This window comes from Populus trichocarpa, chromosome 6, assembly GCF_000002775.5.
Source record: "Populus trichocarpa isolate Nisqually-1 chromosome 6, P.trichocarpa_v4.1, whole genome shotgun sequence".
NCBI classification, from domain to species: domain Eukaryota; kingdom Viridiplantae; phylum Streptophyta; class Magnoliopsida; order Malpighiales; family Salicaceae; genus Populus; species Populus trichocarpa.
In genome coordinates this window covers 21,522,259-21,540,821 of record NC_037290.2, presented here as the reverse complement: position 1 = coordinate 21,540,821, position 18,563 = coordinate 21,522,259, and the positions used below count along the sequence as shown (strand labels likewise).

Here is an 18,563-nt window from a genome sequence, read left to right as displayed (position 1 = left end):
CGTCATAAAAATAGAAACAACTTTAACTCTTTATTATTTTATTTATTTCACCTAATTCAAATCCATTCATAATTGGATCCAAATTAACCCTTAAATTATTAGACCATGAAGGAAAGTAGCAAAATCAAATGTACCATATTATATATATATAGAAGAAACGTAGCAAAGGAGAACTCTGTTTATTTTATTGAAAATAACCTTGATATTTATAGCCATAGAATTCAAAACCGAAAATACTAAAAAATAGCTTCTTCTATTCCACTTTTCCACGCTAAGGAACTCAACAAATTGATTACGTCTCACAAAATAAAAAATAAATAGACTAAGTCTTATGCCTTGCCAGTCGCTACACGTTCATCTTTCTGTTTTCATTTTCTTAGAGATTACAAGTACATCTCTGCTACTTTCTCTCTTCAAGGTGGTAAAACAATGACAACAACAGGATTTATCTCTTCAGTTGCTAGAAGGTACGTAACAGGCTAACGAAAACACGAACAGATTTGTCCTCTGCATTAATGTCGACTTGTCTCTCCGTATGCTTCACTTATAATAATCATGCCATGCAATCTTAGGCATAATTTCTTTGTTCTTGAGCTTGCGTTCAATTCGTTTTGCTCTTATGTATTATTACTCAATATTTACATGCGAAGTATTAGCTTCCGAGTGCAGAATCTTAAGCAACGTGCAAGGAGACGTTCTAGCATCAGAACTTGTTTCCTTATCATTCCATTAATTCTTTTTTCGATGGATCTAGCTATATATATATATATATATATATATATTCATGTCCTAGCTTTACATTCAATAAGAGTTGTTCTGTTCTCTTTTGCCTGTATTTTCATTTTGTCTTGTTTATTTTTTATAAAACAAGTTTTTAACTCATAAGCCCTCCTAGTTTTCATATTTTTCGTCTGAAGTTGATTTAATATTCTTTTCATATTTCCAAATTACCTAGAATTAATTATATTTTTATGGGCCTAAATGTATGCTGTAAGTATTGGTAGTTACAACTTGAAAACTATGATTTTTTTTCTTCTAAACAATAGCTATCCATTATATTAAATATTAGCTAACAAAATAATGGCCAATTACTTAAATTTTGGACCTAAAATAACAAAAAATAAGTTAGCAAGCGGAAATATTTCAAAATGTTACACTTGCTGCAAATATTTTTACCACCACCAAATAAATAGAAAATTAATTACAAGGAGCATTGATGTGAACGAGAACAAAGAATAAAAAGGTTTGTTATATGTCAAAACCTTTAATGATAAAAAAAAGGCACTATAAATATAGATAGGCTTTCAAAATACTTTATTTTATTCGTTCATTCAACTTGTCTAAAAACTATTAAAATAATTTATATAGAAAAAAACTAGAAAATTATAATAATAGTACATCAGAAAAATAAATTAGAAAAAATATTCCCTTCAAATAAAAAAAAAACTAGAAAAACATCATCATAAAGAATAGAAAAACAAAAATAGAAAAAAATTAAATTAAATAAGAAAAGTATCTATTTTCCTTAAAAAGTTCTTGCATCAGTCTCCCGGGTTGGAAAAAACTTGCCATCAAGTTTAGCCTTCAGTTAAAAATTATCTTTCATCAAAAACATCATTTTACATGTGGGCTACCTTTTCATGGATCTCTAATATTTTTATACAAGTCACCTAATCATAGATCTCTAATACTAATATAAATTGAAAAAACTAAAATAAATATTACAAAAAAATAAATATTAATAAATAAACTAAGTGTAAAATAATAAATAAACCAAGATAAATTTATTTAAAAAAACCTCAAAAATTACAGATTTACCATCACTCCAGTACCATTACAATAAACAAAATTCAAGAAAATTTCAATTGTGCATTTGATTTTATATTAGTATATGAATAATAACTTTGAAATCTGTGTAAGAAAAAAGTGAAGTGTCATTCAACTGTAAAAGGATGATGTGACATTAGCCCTATTTGTTTTTATGTTTTAAAAGTATTTTTGAAAAAAAATAAATTTTATTTTATTTTTTTTAATTTCAAATTAATATTTTTTTGGTTTTTTCAAATTATTTTTATAAAATGATGTCAAAATGATTTTTAAAAAATAAATAAAAATATTATTTTGATGCATTTCCGAATAAAAAGCAACGCAACCATACTTTCAAACACCTCATTGAAAATCGCCTACGCCGCATCCAAATTTTATATGCTAGCAAAGATCATTAATCTATAGGGAAAAATAGTTAAAATTGTGCTTTATACAATAAAATGAGTTTTCAATCTGTTTCATATTTTAATTAAGTCATTTTATTATTTTATTAATTTTTATTTAAATTAATTGAAATAACCATTCATATAATTTAATATTTCACTGAAAATAGTAATGTTCTCTATAAACATGTTAATTATATGCAAAACACATGACAAAAAAATAATTAAAAAAAAATGAAACTATAATCCTCTCCCTTTTTAAACCTTCCTCTCCGTATCATCTATCTTCCCTTTCTCCAATGACCCCTCCTCTTTCATTTAAATGGTCATTTTTTATATAATATTAAATTATGCGTGTTCCATATTATAATAATAAATACAAAAAAAATAATATAATGATAAATTGAAAATTTAGTTATTTGAATAAAGTTAATTCAATTAAAGATATCAAAATACATTGAAAACTCATTCTATTATATAAATTATATAAAAAACAGATTGGGTAATTTTCCCATTTATTTCCTTTGACGTGCAGGCTGGAAGGAAAAGTAGCCTTAATCACTGGAGGAGCCAGCGGCATTGGAGAATGCACAGCTAAAGTGTTTGCCCACCACGGTGCCAAAGTGGTCGTTGCTGACATCCAAGATGAATCGGGTCGTTCACTTGCTAAAGCCCTAGGTCCATCAAACTCTACCTATGTGCACTGTGACGTAACTGATGAGGCCCAAGTAAAAAATGCAGTGAACGCCGCTGTCACAACTTATGGCAAGCTAGACATAATGTTCAACAATGCCGGCATTGCTGATGAGAGCAAAGCACGCATAATTGACAATGAAAAGGTTGATTTTGAACGTGTTCTGCAGACTAATGTGACGGGAGTTTTTCTTGGCATCAAACATGCAGCCCGTGTCATGATCCCGGGACGCAATGGTACCATAATTTCAACTGCCAGTGTTAGCTCAAAAGTTGGTGCTGCTGCCTCACATGCATATTGTTGCTCCAAGCATGCTGTTCTAGGACTCACCAAAAATGCTGCTGTTGAGCTTGGGCAATTTGGCATCAGAGTGAACTGTTTATCACCTTATGCGCTTGCAACCCCTTTAGCAAAACAAGTTATTGGTCTTGATGATGAACAACTTGAGAATTTGATGCACGCTTTTGGTACCCTAAAGGGTGTGACCCTTCAGGCAGAAGATGTAGCCAACGCAGCACTTTATCTGGCAAGTGATGAAGCTAGATATGTCAGTGGGCACAATTTATTCATAGATGGGGGTTTTACCATTCAGAACCCATCATTCCGCATGTTCCAGTATCCTGAATAGTCGTCATAAATTGTGCTGCAAATTTATGGGGGCTTCTATTTATTATTGAAAAATTGTTGCAATTTTATGAAGCTGGGAATCCGCTCTGATTGTAATTTGAATCTCTCACACCTTTTTTGTTTATTATATTTCATCTTCTGCTTTTATATGCAATGCCTTCCCGCCTTGGGAATTTGACCCTTGAGATTACCCATCATGATAAATTATTCTTCTTTGATATATCAGTTTCAGTAGTCTAATATAGTCATACTATTCTTCACACCATGGGAAGACATACAGTTCACTCCTACACCATGCCTTTAGCCGCATGTCTGGCTCCTAGGAAAGATCCAACTAAGTTAACTCTTAGAAAGCGGTCTAGCTAGGTCCCTTTTTTTTTTTTTATCCAAACACTACCAGAAAATTAATAAATATAAATGAAAATGCCGATAAAAATATTCCGTTGGTAAATTACAGTGAATTTTACTGATGGAAATATTCTCTCGGTATATACCGAGGGAATTACAGTGGGAAAAAAATAATTAAAACAAAGCCAAAAAATACGATAACATGTCATTTATATCAACAGAATTACCGACAGAATTTATTCTGTCGGTAAAATCCGTCAGCAAAATCATCGTTGGTAAACTGTTAACACCGTTCATCATGTCAATTACAAAGGGAATCACCAACAGAAAATTCCGTCGGTGTTTTCCAGAGAGCTCTGAAACTGTTCACTTTTCAATTGCACTGTTAATTACTGTTCTTTACAGACAAAATCACAAACGGATTGAAAAGTCGTTGTTGTTATTTGACAGGCTGATGAAAATTTTTGATTAAATTGAAATTGAAATTAAATATTATAGACGGAATTACCGACGAATTGAAAAGTCGTCGGTGATATTTGACAATTTAAATTTTTTTTTTATTAAATTAAAAATTTTAATTAAATATTCCAGACGGAATCACCGATGAAATGATTATAAAAATATTAATATTTAATTATCCGTCGGCAAAGTGCCTCAATAAAAAGCCTAGATCCCTAATTTCACAACAGACAGACCTCCTTTCTTCTTCTTCTTCCCTACATGTAAAAAAATCAACATCCGTTTCTTTCTCTTCTCTTCTCTTCTCTCCTCAACTCCTTCTCTTCCCCTCCATGCACAAGTATGTCTTCTTCTCCTTTCTTCTTTTCTCTTCTCATTTTTTTTTAATTAATATACTTTATGAATTTGTTTTTTTTTCTCTTCTCAGCTTCACTTGCTACTATATTAAGGTAAGATTTTTCTTTTTTCTTCTTTTTTCATGTTTTGTTTTCACTATATTTGTTATTTTATTTTATTTTTAAATTTTTTTTATTCTTAATAATTGTATGAATGTTGTTGTAGGATTTGTTTTTTCATATGAAATCAATTTTTAGTTGATTTGTTTTTCCAAACAACTCAGTTTTGAGTATTTTAGAATATTGATTTATATTAATTTAATTATTTATAGTTTTGTAAAATAGATTTTTTTAAAATATTTTTAAATAATCACTTATGGAATTACATACAGTATTTTTTTGAGGGAAATACTGACGGAATGAAGCGGGTAATTTTTTTTTCGCACTTTTTTCATCAGTAAATCCATCGGTAATAATATATTTTTATTACCAATGGACTTACCGATGGAAAAAAAATTACCGACGAAAGATTCACCAACGAAGAATTTTCATCTGTGATTCTATTGAGAAATTAATTACCAATAAAATATTAATACATATACAGACGAAAATATTAAAAAAATCAACATCCGTTTTTTTTCTCTTCTCTTCTCTTCTCTCCTCATCTCCTTCTTTCCCCTCCATGCACATGTATGTCTTCTTCTCCTTTCTTCTTTTCTCTTAGTTTTTTTTTTTAATTAACATACTTTACGAATTTGTTTTTTTTTTCTCTTCTCAGCTTCACTTGCTACTATATCAAGGTAAGATGTTTTTTTCTTCTTTTTTCATGTTTTGTTTTCACTATATTTGTTATTTTATTTTATTTTTTAATTTTTTTTTGTTCTTAATAATTGTATGAATGTTGTTGTAGGATTTTTTTTTTCATATGAAATCAATTTTTAGTTGATTTTTTTTCCAAGCAACTCAGTTTTGAGTATTTTAGAGTGTTGATTTATATTAATTTAATTATTTTATAGTTTTGTAAAATAGATTTTTAAAAAAATATTTTTAAATAATCACTGACGGAATTACATACGGTATTTTTTTGAGGGAAATACTGACGGAATGAAGCGGGTAATTTTTTTCCGCACTTTTTTCATCAGTAAATCTATCGGTAATAATATATTTTTATTACCAATGAATTTACCGACGGATAAAAAATTATTGATGAAAGATTCACCAACGAAGAATTTCCATATGTGATTTTATTGAGAAATTAATGACCAATAAAATATTAATACAAATACAGATAAAAAATTCTGTTAGTAAATATAAAGTTTATAGCAGTGTGAATGCTACCATGAGGCCGGTCCAAGATGCCAGCGTAGTCTTACATTATTTCGAGTTTATAGAGTTTAGCTACGGTGGTGTTAACAGGGTTGATTATATCATCTTCATTCGATACATCACAATGAATGTAGCAAACATTTTCACCCAGCATATTAGCAATTTCTTGGCCTAGTGTGTTGTAACCTAATTTTGGATTCACCAATATTTTCCTGAATGTTATTTTATTTCTATTATTATTCATAAAAATCCAAAAAAAATTGAGAAAAAGTTTAAAATTTAAAAATATATTTTTCTCGAGTCAACCACATCTTTCCATCAAAACCGAGTCCACCGGGTCAATACGAGTCAAACCATGTCGACTAGGGTAAAAAATGAGTTTCATGCCGTTTCGGGTCAAAACTGTCATTTTCGACCAAAACCGAGCCCACCAGATCAATACGGGTCAAACCATGTCGACCGGGATAAAAAATAAGTTTCAGGCCATTTCGGGTCAAAACTGTCATTTTTGGTCAAAACCGAGTGCACCCGGTCAATACGGGTCAAACCATGTTGACTAGGATAAAAAATGAGTTTCAGGCTATTTCGGGTCAAAACCGTCCTTTTTGGTCAAAACCGAGTCCACCCGGTCAATACGGGTCCAACCATGTCGACTGAGATAAAAAATGAGTTTCAGGTCATTTTGGGTCAAAACTGTTATTCTTGGTCAAAACCCGGTCCACCGGGTTGATACCCATCAAAAGTTTTTATTTAGTGTTTCAATATAATTTTCGGTAATTAAAATTGATTTTTAGTGGTTCGAATATGCTTTTCTAATACTGATTTGAGTTTTTCGTTTTATCTATATAAATATTTATTATTATATATAATAAAATAAAATCAATAATGCAATTTTTTTTTTGTCATAGCAGGCAGGGCAGTTGTACCAACGATTTTTTTTCTTGCAAGTAGATAATGTTGAGATTTTGATGTCCCTGCTGATTGGCTATAACAAAGGAAAAAAAAGAAAAGAGAGAGAAGATAATTATTACTATTTGAGTTTTTTTCAGTTTTTCTTCACGGAGCAAGATATTGTTTTTTTATTAAAAACAATTTAAAAAATACTAAAAATATCATAACTGTTAGATCTAATAGTGTTTAGTTCCGAATCTTTGATTTAATAGGATACAATAGGGCTTACCACACTAGATTAAAACCCAAATCCATCTTAGCATTTAAAACAATCTGCCCTTCGATCCTGTTGTGCCATATCAACCGGTGTACCAAGCTCTCGGTACACCGCACCATACCAGATCAAAAGGCAGCCCATCCGGACCGTCCGATCAACTTGCGGATCAAGCCAATCTTAAGAAATACCAAAAATATCCTAACCGTTAGATCTAATATTGTTTAGTTCTGGACCTTTGATTTAATACGATACAATAAGGCGTACCACACTAGATTAAAACCCAAATCCTTCTCAGCCCTTCAAACAATCTGCCCTTGGATCCTGTTGTGCCACGTCACCCGGTGTACCAAGTTCTCGGTACACCGCGCCATACTAGATCAAAACGCAGCCCATCCGGACCGTCCGATCAACTTGCGGATCAAGCCAATAACAGTCGAAGGATCAGTTCATCCAAGATCCAACGGTTCACAATCTTCAGCTGCACCAGTGTACCATGCTGGCGTTCACACCGTAGCAAAATCTCGAAGTGTCTCTCTCCTCTCGCCGACGATTCTCTCTCTCTCAATCGATCTCCCATTTCCGGCCGTGTGAAGCCTCCGAACCACAACAGAAAGGTTGCCAGCCTCCTATAAAGCAAAACCCCGGCCGTTTGCAGCGTTTTCTCCTCCCTATCTAGCCGGAAAAAGGCCGCGATTTTCGTTGGCCACCCGAAGCTTCAAGCTGACAATTCTCCCTCATCAACCATCAACGGCCGTCGAAACCACCGTAATCAAAATCCTCTCCCTCAGTTCTACCAGAATCAACCATTTTATGGCCGGAAATCTCCCCGGAAAATTTCACTGCCTCCAACAGTAACCGCGCGTGAGCCACACGCGCCACCAGGGGCATTTTCATAATTTTCTGAGAAATTCAAGGGTATTTCAGGCTTTTACCTATACAGTGGCACTCAGGTAATTTTTTGGGGTTCCTAATGGTATTTTTGATATTTTTATACATATAAATACTTGTAAATTTTCTTGCATGTGAAAAAACAAAAAAACCAAAAATAAATATAAAAGGAATAACGACGCGGGTCCAACACCCATCTTATCATGTCATCGTTCATGGGTCCAAAAGCCCAATTTTCAAGTATGGTTATACCCATTTCTCAACGATATCAAAATAATTTTTGTTTTATAAATGAATATTGTTTGTCGACATGTCTCTTTTATTAACAGAAAAGGACCGATGTTAAAAATTTAAATATCAAATATGGATTATGTCCATTATTTCTTTTGGTAACCCAGACGTAATTCTCCTTTTTAGGGACAAACATCAATATTTTAGACGAGTCTCCTATTTTTTACGGACTGATGTCAATTTTTGACGTGTCTTCTATGAATATTGTTTGTCGACACGTCTCTTTTTTTTACAGAAAAAGGACCGATGTCAAAAGTTTAAATACCAAATATGGATTATGTCTATTATTATTTCTTTTGGTAACTCAGACGTAACCCTCCTTTTTAGGGACAAACGTCAATATTTTAGACGAGTCTCCTAGTTTTAGGGACTGATGTCATTTTTAACGTGTCTCCTATTTTTAGGGACCGACGTTAACCATTTAAAAAAAAAAACAAAATTGCAAATAAGCTCAAAATATAATAGCATTTGAATCAAATGAAAAACACACAAGTAAGGGTAACCTTTCTCTTGAAAGGATGTTTTAAGGGTGGTGTCTACCTTCCCTTAATCATAACTAACCCCGTACCTGAATCTCTGGGACCAGTGTCTAATTTGGGATTTCTAGTTCCCTCAAATTACTAGATGGCGACTCCAATAAAATCTTCATTTCTCCCAATCAAGAAAAAACCCTTTTTGTTAAATAAACAAAAAGTGGAGCCGTCGCCCGACGTCGTGTATCGATATAATGACGACTCCACTAGGGATTTAGGGTTGAGCCAACTGCTTGTGTTTGCTTTTCATTTGTTCTTTCTTATTGCTATTTATTTTTGTGTATTTATTTTATTTGCATAATTTATTTTATGTAATAACTACTGTAATTCTTTTCAATTTTCCAGATTGCCACATGCATGCATGTTTATTTATTTGTGTATTCACACACTTCACGGTGAACCTATAAAAGCTCTGGACCCGAGCTCGTCCTTTTTAAGATTAGAAAAGAAAGATTCAGGTGGCAAGTGTGACTTATGTCCACTGATGCTCATTTGGACTTTCGCTTAGATTGTAACTCACCCTATGCAACGGGTATTGTGAAATTTTTTTCCCATACTCATGTTGTATAAGGTTAAGAGGCCGATTACTTCACGAGTAATTCGGGCAATCTAAGAACCAAAGAATATCTTTAAGGATAGACTAAACTGAGCCAAACCTTATGAGTTAGATCCTATCAAGTAGAATATACCCTTTAAGACACAAACAAATGTCAATGCATTGACATATATTTTTATATACATTCTATATTCTCATTATATCTCCACCGATCCTTATAGGAAGTGTGAGATGGAAAAAACCAATACTATTGAGGAATTTTTTACCAGATCAGAATTGAGCCAATATGATGAAGGGGATTGTTTACCATCAGAATTTGAGTCTCAATTACCAGCACACATTAAATTAGATGACATGCTACTTGGTACAGGACAGTTGCTAGACTGCTGGGAAAGGTTATCCTTTCATGATCAAATCAATTTTCAGAAACAATATGGGGATCTATCACATTTACTGAAAATTAGGGTCCAACATGCTTGTTTTCAAGCCATGATAGGGTTTTGGGATCCAGAATATCGGTGCTTCACTTTTGATACTGTGGATATGACTCCTATTATTGAGGAGTATGAATCCCTGCTAAATTGTCCCAAATCAGAAAAAGGTGTACTTTTACACACTTTCTAACTTTGCTTGGATTACCCAGATAGACTGTCAACTAGCAAAATCACATGCAACTAAACGAGGAAATAACCAGGGTTGGTTTTGGAATGAACTAGAAGCCATATTCAAGAGAAAATTACATGATGAAAGCAATGAAATTCGATTGAGGATTTTGGCCTTAGGCATATATTATTTAGTTCTTTTCCCATCTGCTGAGGGAATGATCGATTTTGAAGCTGTCAATGTATTTAAAAATGTGGTGACCCTTAAAATTAACCCTGCTACAGCAATATTGGCAGAAACTTTCTCATCCTTAAATTATTGTAGAAAAGCCGGAAGGGGTCGTTTAAGATGTTGCTTGCAGTTGTTGTTTGTCTAGACTGTGAGTCATATGATTGAGGGGAAGATTTTAGGTTTGGTTGGTACCCCATGACATCTTTATTCTAAGCTGGAGAATTTTGCTGAAAAACACTTGCATGAAGTAGGAAGAACCACATGGGAATCAATGTTTCTAAGTCTAGGAAAATCTCAATTTCATTGGAGGAGTCGATACTCTTACTTCAAATCTTATCTGGCATATTGTGGTGAGTACCTATGGGTCTCGTTGATAGGAGCCCGCTGCTGTATTAGTTATTGTCCCAACATGGTTTTACGACAGTTTGGATTTGAGCAGTTTATTCCAAGGACTACCGAACTAGCAACATTTTATGAAGATTTCAAAACCTCGAAGAAATTATTGGAGTCAGTGAAGAAGGCATGGAAACATCCTGGTAGGGTTACTTCTGCTAAAAGAGTAAAAGGAAAAACAACTGAAAGATATCCAATATGAAAAAAGAAGAGAGGAAAAGGGTACAAAGTTCCTCCTTTTGAAGGGCCACCCAGGTCTTTGATTCAGTCTGCTAAAGACATACACGAAGAAGTCCGCACCCAACAAGAATCTTATAACCTAAGTTTGAATATTGAAGTGGAAGAGTTAGGGGCTAAAAAAAGAAAGTTAGAATCTAATCTAGCCACTCGAGAAAAAGCTTTGGCTATCATAAAACAGGAAAAGGATGACTTGTCAGCTCAGCTACAACATCAACAACTTGAGTTCCAGCAATTACAAGAAAAATATGTACTTTTATCAGAAGATAAGAGGAAGCAAGATGTCAACATGAAGAGATGGGTTAGAAGAGCATCGAAAGCTGAGGAAATGGTATTAAAGTTGGAAGAGACAAATAAATCACTTCAGGAACAGTGTCAAAATCAAGATATAGTAATTGCCAATTTAGATGAGCAGGTGGACCATTTGCTTTCTATTGAGCAAACCTTATCATCAGAAAAAGAAAATGCAGAAAGAGAAGCAGAATGTTGGGCTTCTGAAGTTATGCGCTATCATGTACAACCAGATGATGCCAAGAATTATGCTTCAGGATTAAGAGGCATAGCCCAACAAATAACAGATGGTGAGCTAATGACTAGAAATGAATTCCATCAGTTTTTTTGGGTTGATCAGAGATGGAATTAATGAGATCTCAGCATATGACGGACCAAGGCTTTGGAAAGATTGACTTCTTGTGATTTTAATATTGTAAATTAATGAAAGACAATTTCATCATCTTTTCATCATGAGAAATGCTTATTTTGATTCTGATTTATGGCATCAAATTTCTCCCCTAAATCGGTTCAAGTTCTTGTAGTTTTGGAGTCCTCAGTGAGAACTTTCTTAAGAGAATCTGATCTGGTCTGTTCCTCGTCATAAGTTAAAGGAAACCTTGAAATAAATAACAAGCATGCATAAAACATATGGCATTTTGCATCCATTTGTGCATTTCATCATTTTACTTGCATTCATTCAGGTTCAAATATAGGTCCCCTAAAAGACCATAAAATTCATTACACTCGACTACGAAGGAAGATAATGGAGAACGAAGAAAGAGCACATCTAGAGGCTCATTTTCAAAGGGAGTTGGAGAACATGAAAAACAATATTACACGACTTACAAGTCTAATCGAGCAGACCCTAGTATCCAAGTCTGGGGAGGATACCTCTACTCAGCCGGCAGTTGCAACTCCATCTGTATCTATGCCAGCAGCTCCTTTTGTATTCACGTCTCAAAATTTAGGGGCAAATCCCTTTTCATTTGAACAACAGTTCACTACCCATGTTCCACCAGCACAAGTGTCGGTTACTATAAACTTGACAACCGATGACCCACATAGGATGAAATTCTCTAAACATGTTGATTATGATAAATTGACTGCTCTGGAAGAAAGATTGAGGGTAGTCAAAGGGGCAGACTTATATGATCCTGTTCATGCTGTAGAAATGTGTTTAGTTCCAAATGTAGCTGTACCCAAATAATTTAGGGTACCAGAATTCATCAAGTATACTGGAACTGAATGCCTAGTCACTCATCTTAAATCTTACTGCAATAAGATGACAGAAGTAGTGAATGATGAGAAACTTCTCATCCATTTCTTTCAAGACAGTCTTTCTGGATCGGCACTAAGCTGGTATACAAGGCTAGATAATACAAAGATCAGAAAGTGAAAAGATTTGGTAAAAGCTTTTGTGGAGCAGTATAAATTCAACATGAAGGTAGCCCCAGACAGGTCAAACTTGTTAGTCATGGAGAAAGGCAATAAAGAGACTGTAAGAGAATACGCTTTGAGATGGCATGAAAAAGCATCTCATGTTCAACCCTCTTTGTTAGAAAAAGAAATGGTCACTCTGTTTTCCAACACTTTTAAATCTCCTTACTTTGAACACCTAGTGGGTAGTTCAGCTCAACATTTCTATGATGTTGTAACTATCGCTGAGAGGATAGAACAAGCAATAAGAATGGGGAGAATGTTAGAGCCTACTGAGAAGAAAGGCTTTACTAGGAAAAAGAAGGATTCTGAGGTGAACAACGTGGAAGGAGTGTATAAGGGTAAGAAAAAAAATTACCATTATTATAACTTCCAAATACCTACCTAACAAGTTGCAAGTGTAAACTTCACTAAACCTTTCCCTACCAACCAACAAAACCAACCAAATGACCAACAAAGTAACAAGATTGTTAATCTTCCAAGAAGGAATTTTCAAAGAACCCAAGAACGATTGCCACCCTTACCACTTCCCTTGGGAGAAATGTATTCAAAGTTGTTGAGTATTGGGCAAGTGGCCCCTGTTCCCTTAACCCCACTGCAACCTCCATATCCAAATTGGTATAAGCCGGATCTAACATGTGAGTATCATGCTGGCATTGCTGGGCATAACATTGAAAGCTGTAATGCATTTAAAAACAAGCTTCTGCAATTGATAAAAGCTGGATGGATAACTTTTGATGATGCACCGAATGTGAATTCCAACCCTTTACCAATCATGCTGCAAGCAGTGGAGGGGTAAATGCTGTAGGAGTAGAGGGTAAGAAGGAAAGAGTTTTGAAGGTTTCCATGGAAAGACTGTATGGTATGCTGGTACAGTCTGGATATTTATCTGAGCTTGAACCAATGATGAATGTAAATAATTACTGTAAGTTTCATGGCGAGGTGGGACATCACATTGATGATTGTCAAGAATTTCACCAGAAAGTTAAAAGGATGCTGACATTCGGCATAATAAGGATATGGAGTGAAGAAGAGAGTAGTGAAGTTGGGATGATAGGCCGTCAGGAGAAAAAAATGGAGGTTTGTAGACTCCAACCAACTGTGGGTGGTCTACCAAAACTAATCTTGAACAAGCCTGTATGCACAAATAGTGGAAGTTATGGCACAATGCCTTACAATTATGGGTATTCTTTCAACATTAAGAATCCTACTCCTATCTTCCATACTGAAATCGACGGTTTAACTCGAAGTGGTCGCTATTTTACACCAGAAGAATTAGAACGGCAGAGGAAAGCTAAAGGAAAAGAAATAGTTGATGCTTTTAAAGGTATGGAAGTGAACAAACCTATAAGTGAAGATGAATCTAATGAATTTATGAAGTTGATGAAGCATAGTGAGTATAGTGTGGTACATTAGTTGAAGAAAACTCCTGCTAGAATCTCTTTAATGTCACTTATCTTGAGTTCTGAGTTACACCGTAAAGCATTGCAAAGGTGTTGAATGAAGCATATGTGCCACATGATATTACTCAGGATACAATGGAACATTTGGTGGGAAGAATTCAAGCCTATAATTACTTATACTTCACTGAAGATGAGCTAGACCCAGAAGGGACTAGGCATAACAAGCCTTTGTACATCACCGTGAAATATAAGGACTGTCTGATTGACAAAGTGCTTGTGGATAATGGTTCAGCTTTGAATGTGCTACCAAGGCATATGCTAGATGAGATGCCAATTGATGCTACTTATATGAGGCTGTCATAACCCAATTTTGGCCCATTGGCTTTTAATTTAATTTTTACAGGGTTTAAAATGTAAAATTAAAAGACCAGAGATTTATTTCGATAAAAAGTGTGATTTGTCAACTTGCGTGAAAATTAAGGACTATAATGTGCTTTTGTCATTCTATCCTTATCTTTGAGATAATCCTTACTTTCGAAATGATCCTTATTTTCAAGATAATCCTTACCTTCAAGATAATGAAAGTTGTCTGATTTTGAATTCGATTCTAATTTGAATTTCAAAAAAAGAGAATGAGTTTGATTGAGACTTTACTTCTTATAAGCGATAGGACTCTTACACTATAAATACTGATTCCAGTCTATGCGAAAAGAAGGACCGAAAAGATTGGAGGAACCAAGGCAGAGAACGTAAGCACACCAGAGGCGGAAAAAGGAACCCAAAAACAGAGCAAAGACCGAAAAATTAACCCAAAAAAACAGAGAAAAAAAGCAGAGAAAACAGAGCAAAAAACCCAGAGCAAAGAAATAATACACAGAGAGAATGAGAGGAAAGAAATATAGCATATATAGAGAATTGTCATCGCCATAGCCTTCATCTCTGCAGACATCCCTACACAAAAAAAACACCCAAACCAGTAACAGAAAGTCGGCACCTTCATCATCATCTCAGGAGCAGCTGAAAGAATAAAGCATACGGGCACAGAAGCAAAAAGAAGCAGAGGGAAAGGTCGTAGGCAGACGAGAGGCACCACTGCACTGTCACCATCCCCACCGTCTCCAGAGAACAGGTAAGCCATTTTTTGCTTTCGATTTTTTGTACATTCATTTTGAATGTAATGTTGCACAGTGCGAAGGTAAATTAATTACCTTCGCACTATGCATGCACGCGTGGAGCCACTCCACGCGTGCTTCTTGCTTGCTTTGCCCAGCCGGGCCACTGGCTTGGCCCAATGGCCGGGCTGGGCTGGCTGGGCCCAGCCCTGCCCAAAAAAATAAAAAAATAGAAAAAAAAAAGATGTGTGTATGTATAAATAAAAAAATAAATATGAATTTGTTATTTTTATTCATTGACGCCAGAGTCAGAATAAAAATACTGATTCAAATTTATTTTATTGTATTTTATTTAATTACATAAAAATAAAAAATATGCATGCAAAAATAAAATAAAATAAAGTAAATTTATTGGTTTATTCACTGACGCCAGAGTCGGGAATAAAGATACTGATGTAAATTTATTTTATTTTATTGTATTTTACTTTTATTTAGTTACATAAAAAATGTGTATGCTTAAAAAATAAATTTATTTGATTTGTTTATTCACTGACGCCAGAGTCGGGAATAAAAAAAAACTGATTTAAATTTATTTTGTTTTTATAGCTACGTGATATTTATAAACGCCAGAGTTGGAAATATCCGTAGTTAAATATTCACTGACGCCAGAGTCAGGAATATTACACGCAAAATTATCATAGCCTAAACTAATAAACATTTAGCAATTTAAGGCAAAACCAGCAATGCAGTCTGCCTCAGGCAGAACGTTTAAGGAGTGATAATATCTTTCCTTTTACGTAACCAGTCCCGAACCATAGAATCTCTGTTGACCAGTTAGGGTTCCTAGTGACCATAATACTAGGTGGCGACTCCTTAAACAAGATCATTCCCCATTAAAGAACAGGATGCCGAAAATCCGTTCTTTTCCATGAAATAATTATTTTTAAGGCCACCGCGATGTCGGGTGCGACAGAGGCCAAGCACTATGACAGCTAGAGCATATGATGGTTCCCCTAGACAGGTAATAGGGACCATTGACATTGAATTGTTTGTAGGGCCTCAGATGTTTTTGATAACCCTACAAATGATGGATATCCATCCTTTGTATAACATGTTATTAGGAAGGCCATGGATACACGCCTCTGGGCTGTGACATCATCTTTACACCAATGTCTGAAGTACATTATCAATGGTACTCTAGTGAAAGTTAAGGCAGAAGAAACCTTGTCCATGATAAGGAATGTGTCGGTCCCTTATATTGAAGCAGAAGATTGCAAAGATGGAAATCTCCATGCCTTTGAGATTGTGAACACTGAATGGGTACCAGAGAATACGGTGTTGAGAAGACCAATTATTTCTGATACTGCCAGAATGATAGCTAAGTGCTTTTTAAAACATGGGCTACCATTCCAGAATGATCCAATTACTGGAAATCTTAAGAGGGTCAACATGATGAAAATTAAGGCTGCTGATCAGAGGTTTGGGCTTGGCTTTAAGCCTAAGAAAGATGATCACAAGAGAGCTGCTAGGATTAAGCGAGAAAGAAGGTTGGCCAGAATGGAAGGAAAAAAGCTAGAAGAAGAAGATATTGTAATCCCACCCATCCATGTTTCTTTCCCAAAGTTAGCATATGTAATGAAACCTGAAAACATAATGGAAGTCTTGGGACAGAAACTTGTTGTCATGGATATCAACAATGTAGAGGAATGTTGTAACCCATTTTTGGGTCCCCACAAATAAAAAAAAAATATAATAATAATAATAATAATAATAATAAAAAAAGAATTTGAACAGTGTCGTTTTGACACTGTTCCTCTACCCGCCGCGCTCCATGCCGTTGGAGCCGAACCTCGACAGTAGCACCCAATGGCCGACCAGCCGCCGCGAGACCCGCTCCCATGTGCAACAGCAAAAGCCACACCCACTTGCTCTATAAATAGCACCCAACACAGCAGAGAGAAAAGGGGGAAAAACTTCTTGAAACGGAGAGAGGAAGAAGTTTAAAACGAGGAGAGTTTTGTTGAACGGGAGGGGGCTGGAAAACTAAAAGGGGAGGCGTGTTTTTGGAACGAGAAAGAGAGAGAGCACCCAAAAAACAGTCCCCCTCCTGGCCATTCCCCTCTCTCGGCCATTTCTTCCCTGCACCCGAAACAGCCTTCTCTGTCAACGGAGCCCCAGACCGACCTCATTTTCTCCTCCATCCCAGCAGCAGCAACAACACCAGGAGGAGGAGCAGCCGCAGTCATGCCCTGCCACCAGCACCTCCACGAAGACGTTGCAGAGAAGGAAGAACATTGTTGACAGCAGAAAACACCATCAGCAACAGAAGGAGAAGACAAAACAGGGGCGAACAGAGGAGAAAGAGAGGAGAGAAACTGGAGTAAAACGGACCAGAAGGAGAGAAGACTTTGGGACAAGGGAGATGAAACAAAGACAGTGACAGAGAGTAGAATAAAAGCAGACGTGAAAAGGAAAAAAAACCAGAGGTGGGCACCTCTGCACAGGGAAGAAGAAGAAAGAACAGCTGTTGTCATCGGGCTCCCCAGCCACCGACCACCCTCCCGGCCATCCTCCGGTCAGCAACCACCAGCAGCACCGCCTTCAGAGCCACCACAGGTCAGCCCTCTGACCCTTATCTCTGTTTACTGTTCATCGTCTTGCATGCAGAACGTGCACTGTGCACGTTCTGCAAGCCAGAAAATAATTACCCGGTTACTGTGTGCACAGTAACCGGCTAATTAATTAACAGGTACTGTTCACCTGCACAGTACCCGGTTACTGTACCGTGAACAGTACCCAGCCATGTTGGTTTTGGGCTGGGCTGAGTCTAGCCCTGTAGAAAGTAGGCCCAATTCATTTTGGGCTGATTTCGGCCCAATTTCCTTTTGGGCCGGGTCTGGCCCGTTCGAACAAAAATTCTTCAAAAATTATTCCAAAAAATATGTGATTTTCTGTAATTTTATTACTGTATTCGGATCAATATCGGTTTGTATTTTTATACTGTAAAGATACAAATCCGGTATTAAAATACCTGGTTTTTTGTCAAGTTTTTAGAAAAATGTTTTGTTTTCATGCATACGGCCTAGTCTCTCCAATATATATATATAAATATTATAACATCATATTTTCACACAACAAAGGAAATTTCAAAAACAATATATGTATTAACATGCATTTCGGCTTTAATAACCAGTTTATTAAAGCCATGAGAACTAGGCCAATATTTCAAAAATTCTAAAAAAATCTTTTTGTCTTCTTTTAGTATCTGGGATTATGAATTTATACGTAAAACATATTCCTGATGTTAAAAATATAGTTTTTATATAGATGTTAGAACGGTTAGGTTTTACCCGATAAGATAAGGACCTCCTTATTGAGGAGGACTTTTCTTGAACCATAGACGGACCAACAACTAGGAAACACAACGAGACCTTGAATT

General features: G+C 35.4%; 1 protein-coding gene across 1 annotated transcript; it reads left to right on the top strand.

The window, feature by feature from the left end:
• Positions 1 to 302: 302 nt before the first annotated feature.
• On the top strand, positions 303 to 3,678 carry LOC7466011 (secoisolariciresinol dehydrogenase). Its single transcript, XM_024603554.2, has 2 exons — positions 303 to 467; positions 2,746 to 3,678. Exons 1-2 carry the CDS (start codon positions 430 to 432, stop codon positions 3,530 to 3,532), a joined length of 825 nt encoding a protein of 274 aa, XP_024459322.1. The 5' UTR covers positions 303 to 429; the 3' UTR covers positions 3,533 to 3,678.
• The last annotated feature ends 14,885 nt before the right edge of the window (positions 3,679 to 18,563 follow it).

Excerpts from the sequence above, each read along its gene's own strand:
- LOC7466011 (XM_024603554.2), top strand. The coding sequence starts at position 430 with ATGACAACAACAGGATTTATCTCTTCAGTTGCTAGAAG. Across the intron at positions 468-2,745 it reads ATCTCTTCAGTTGCTAGAAG|GCTGGAAGGAAAAGTAGCCT; the intron begins GTACGTAACAGG and ends TTTGACGTGCAG.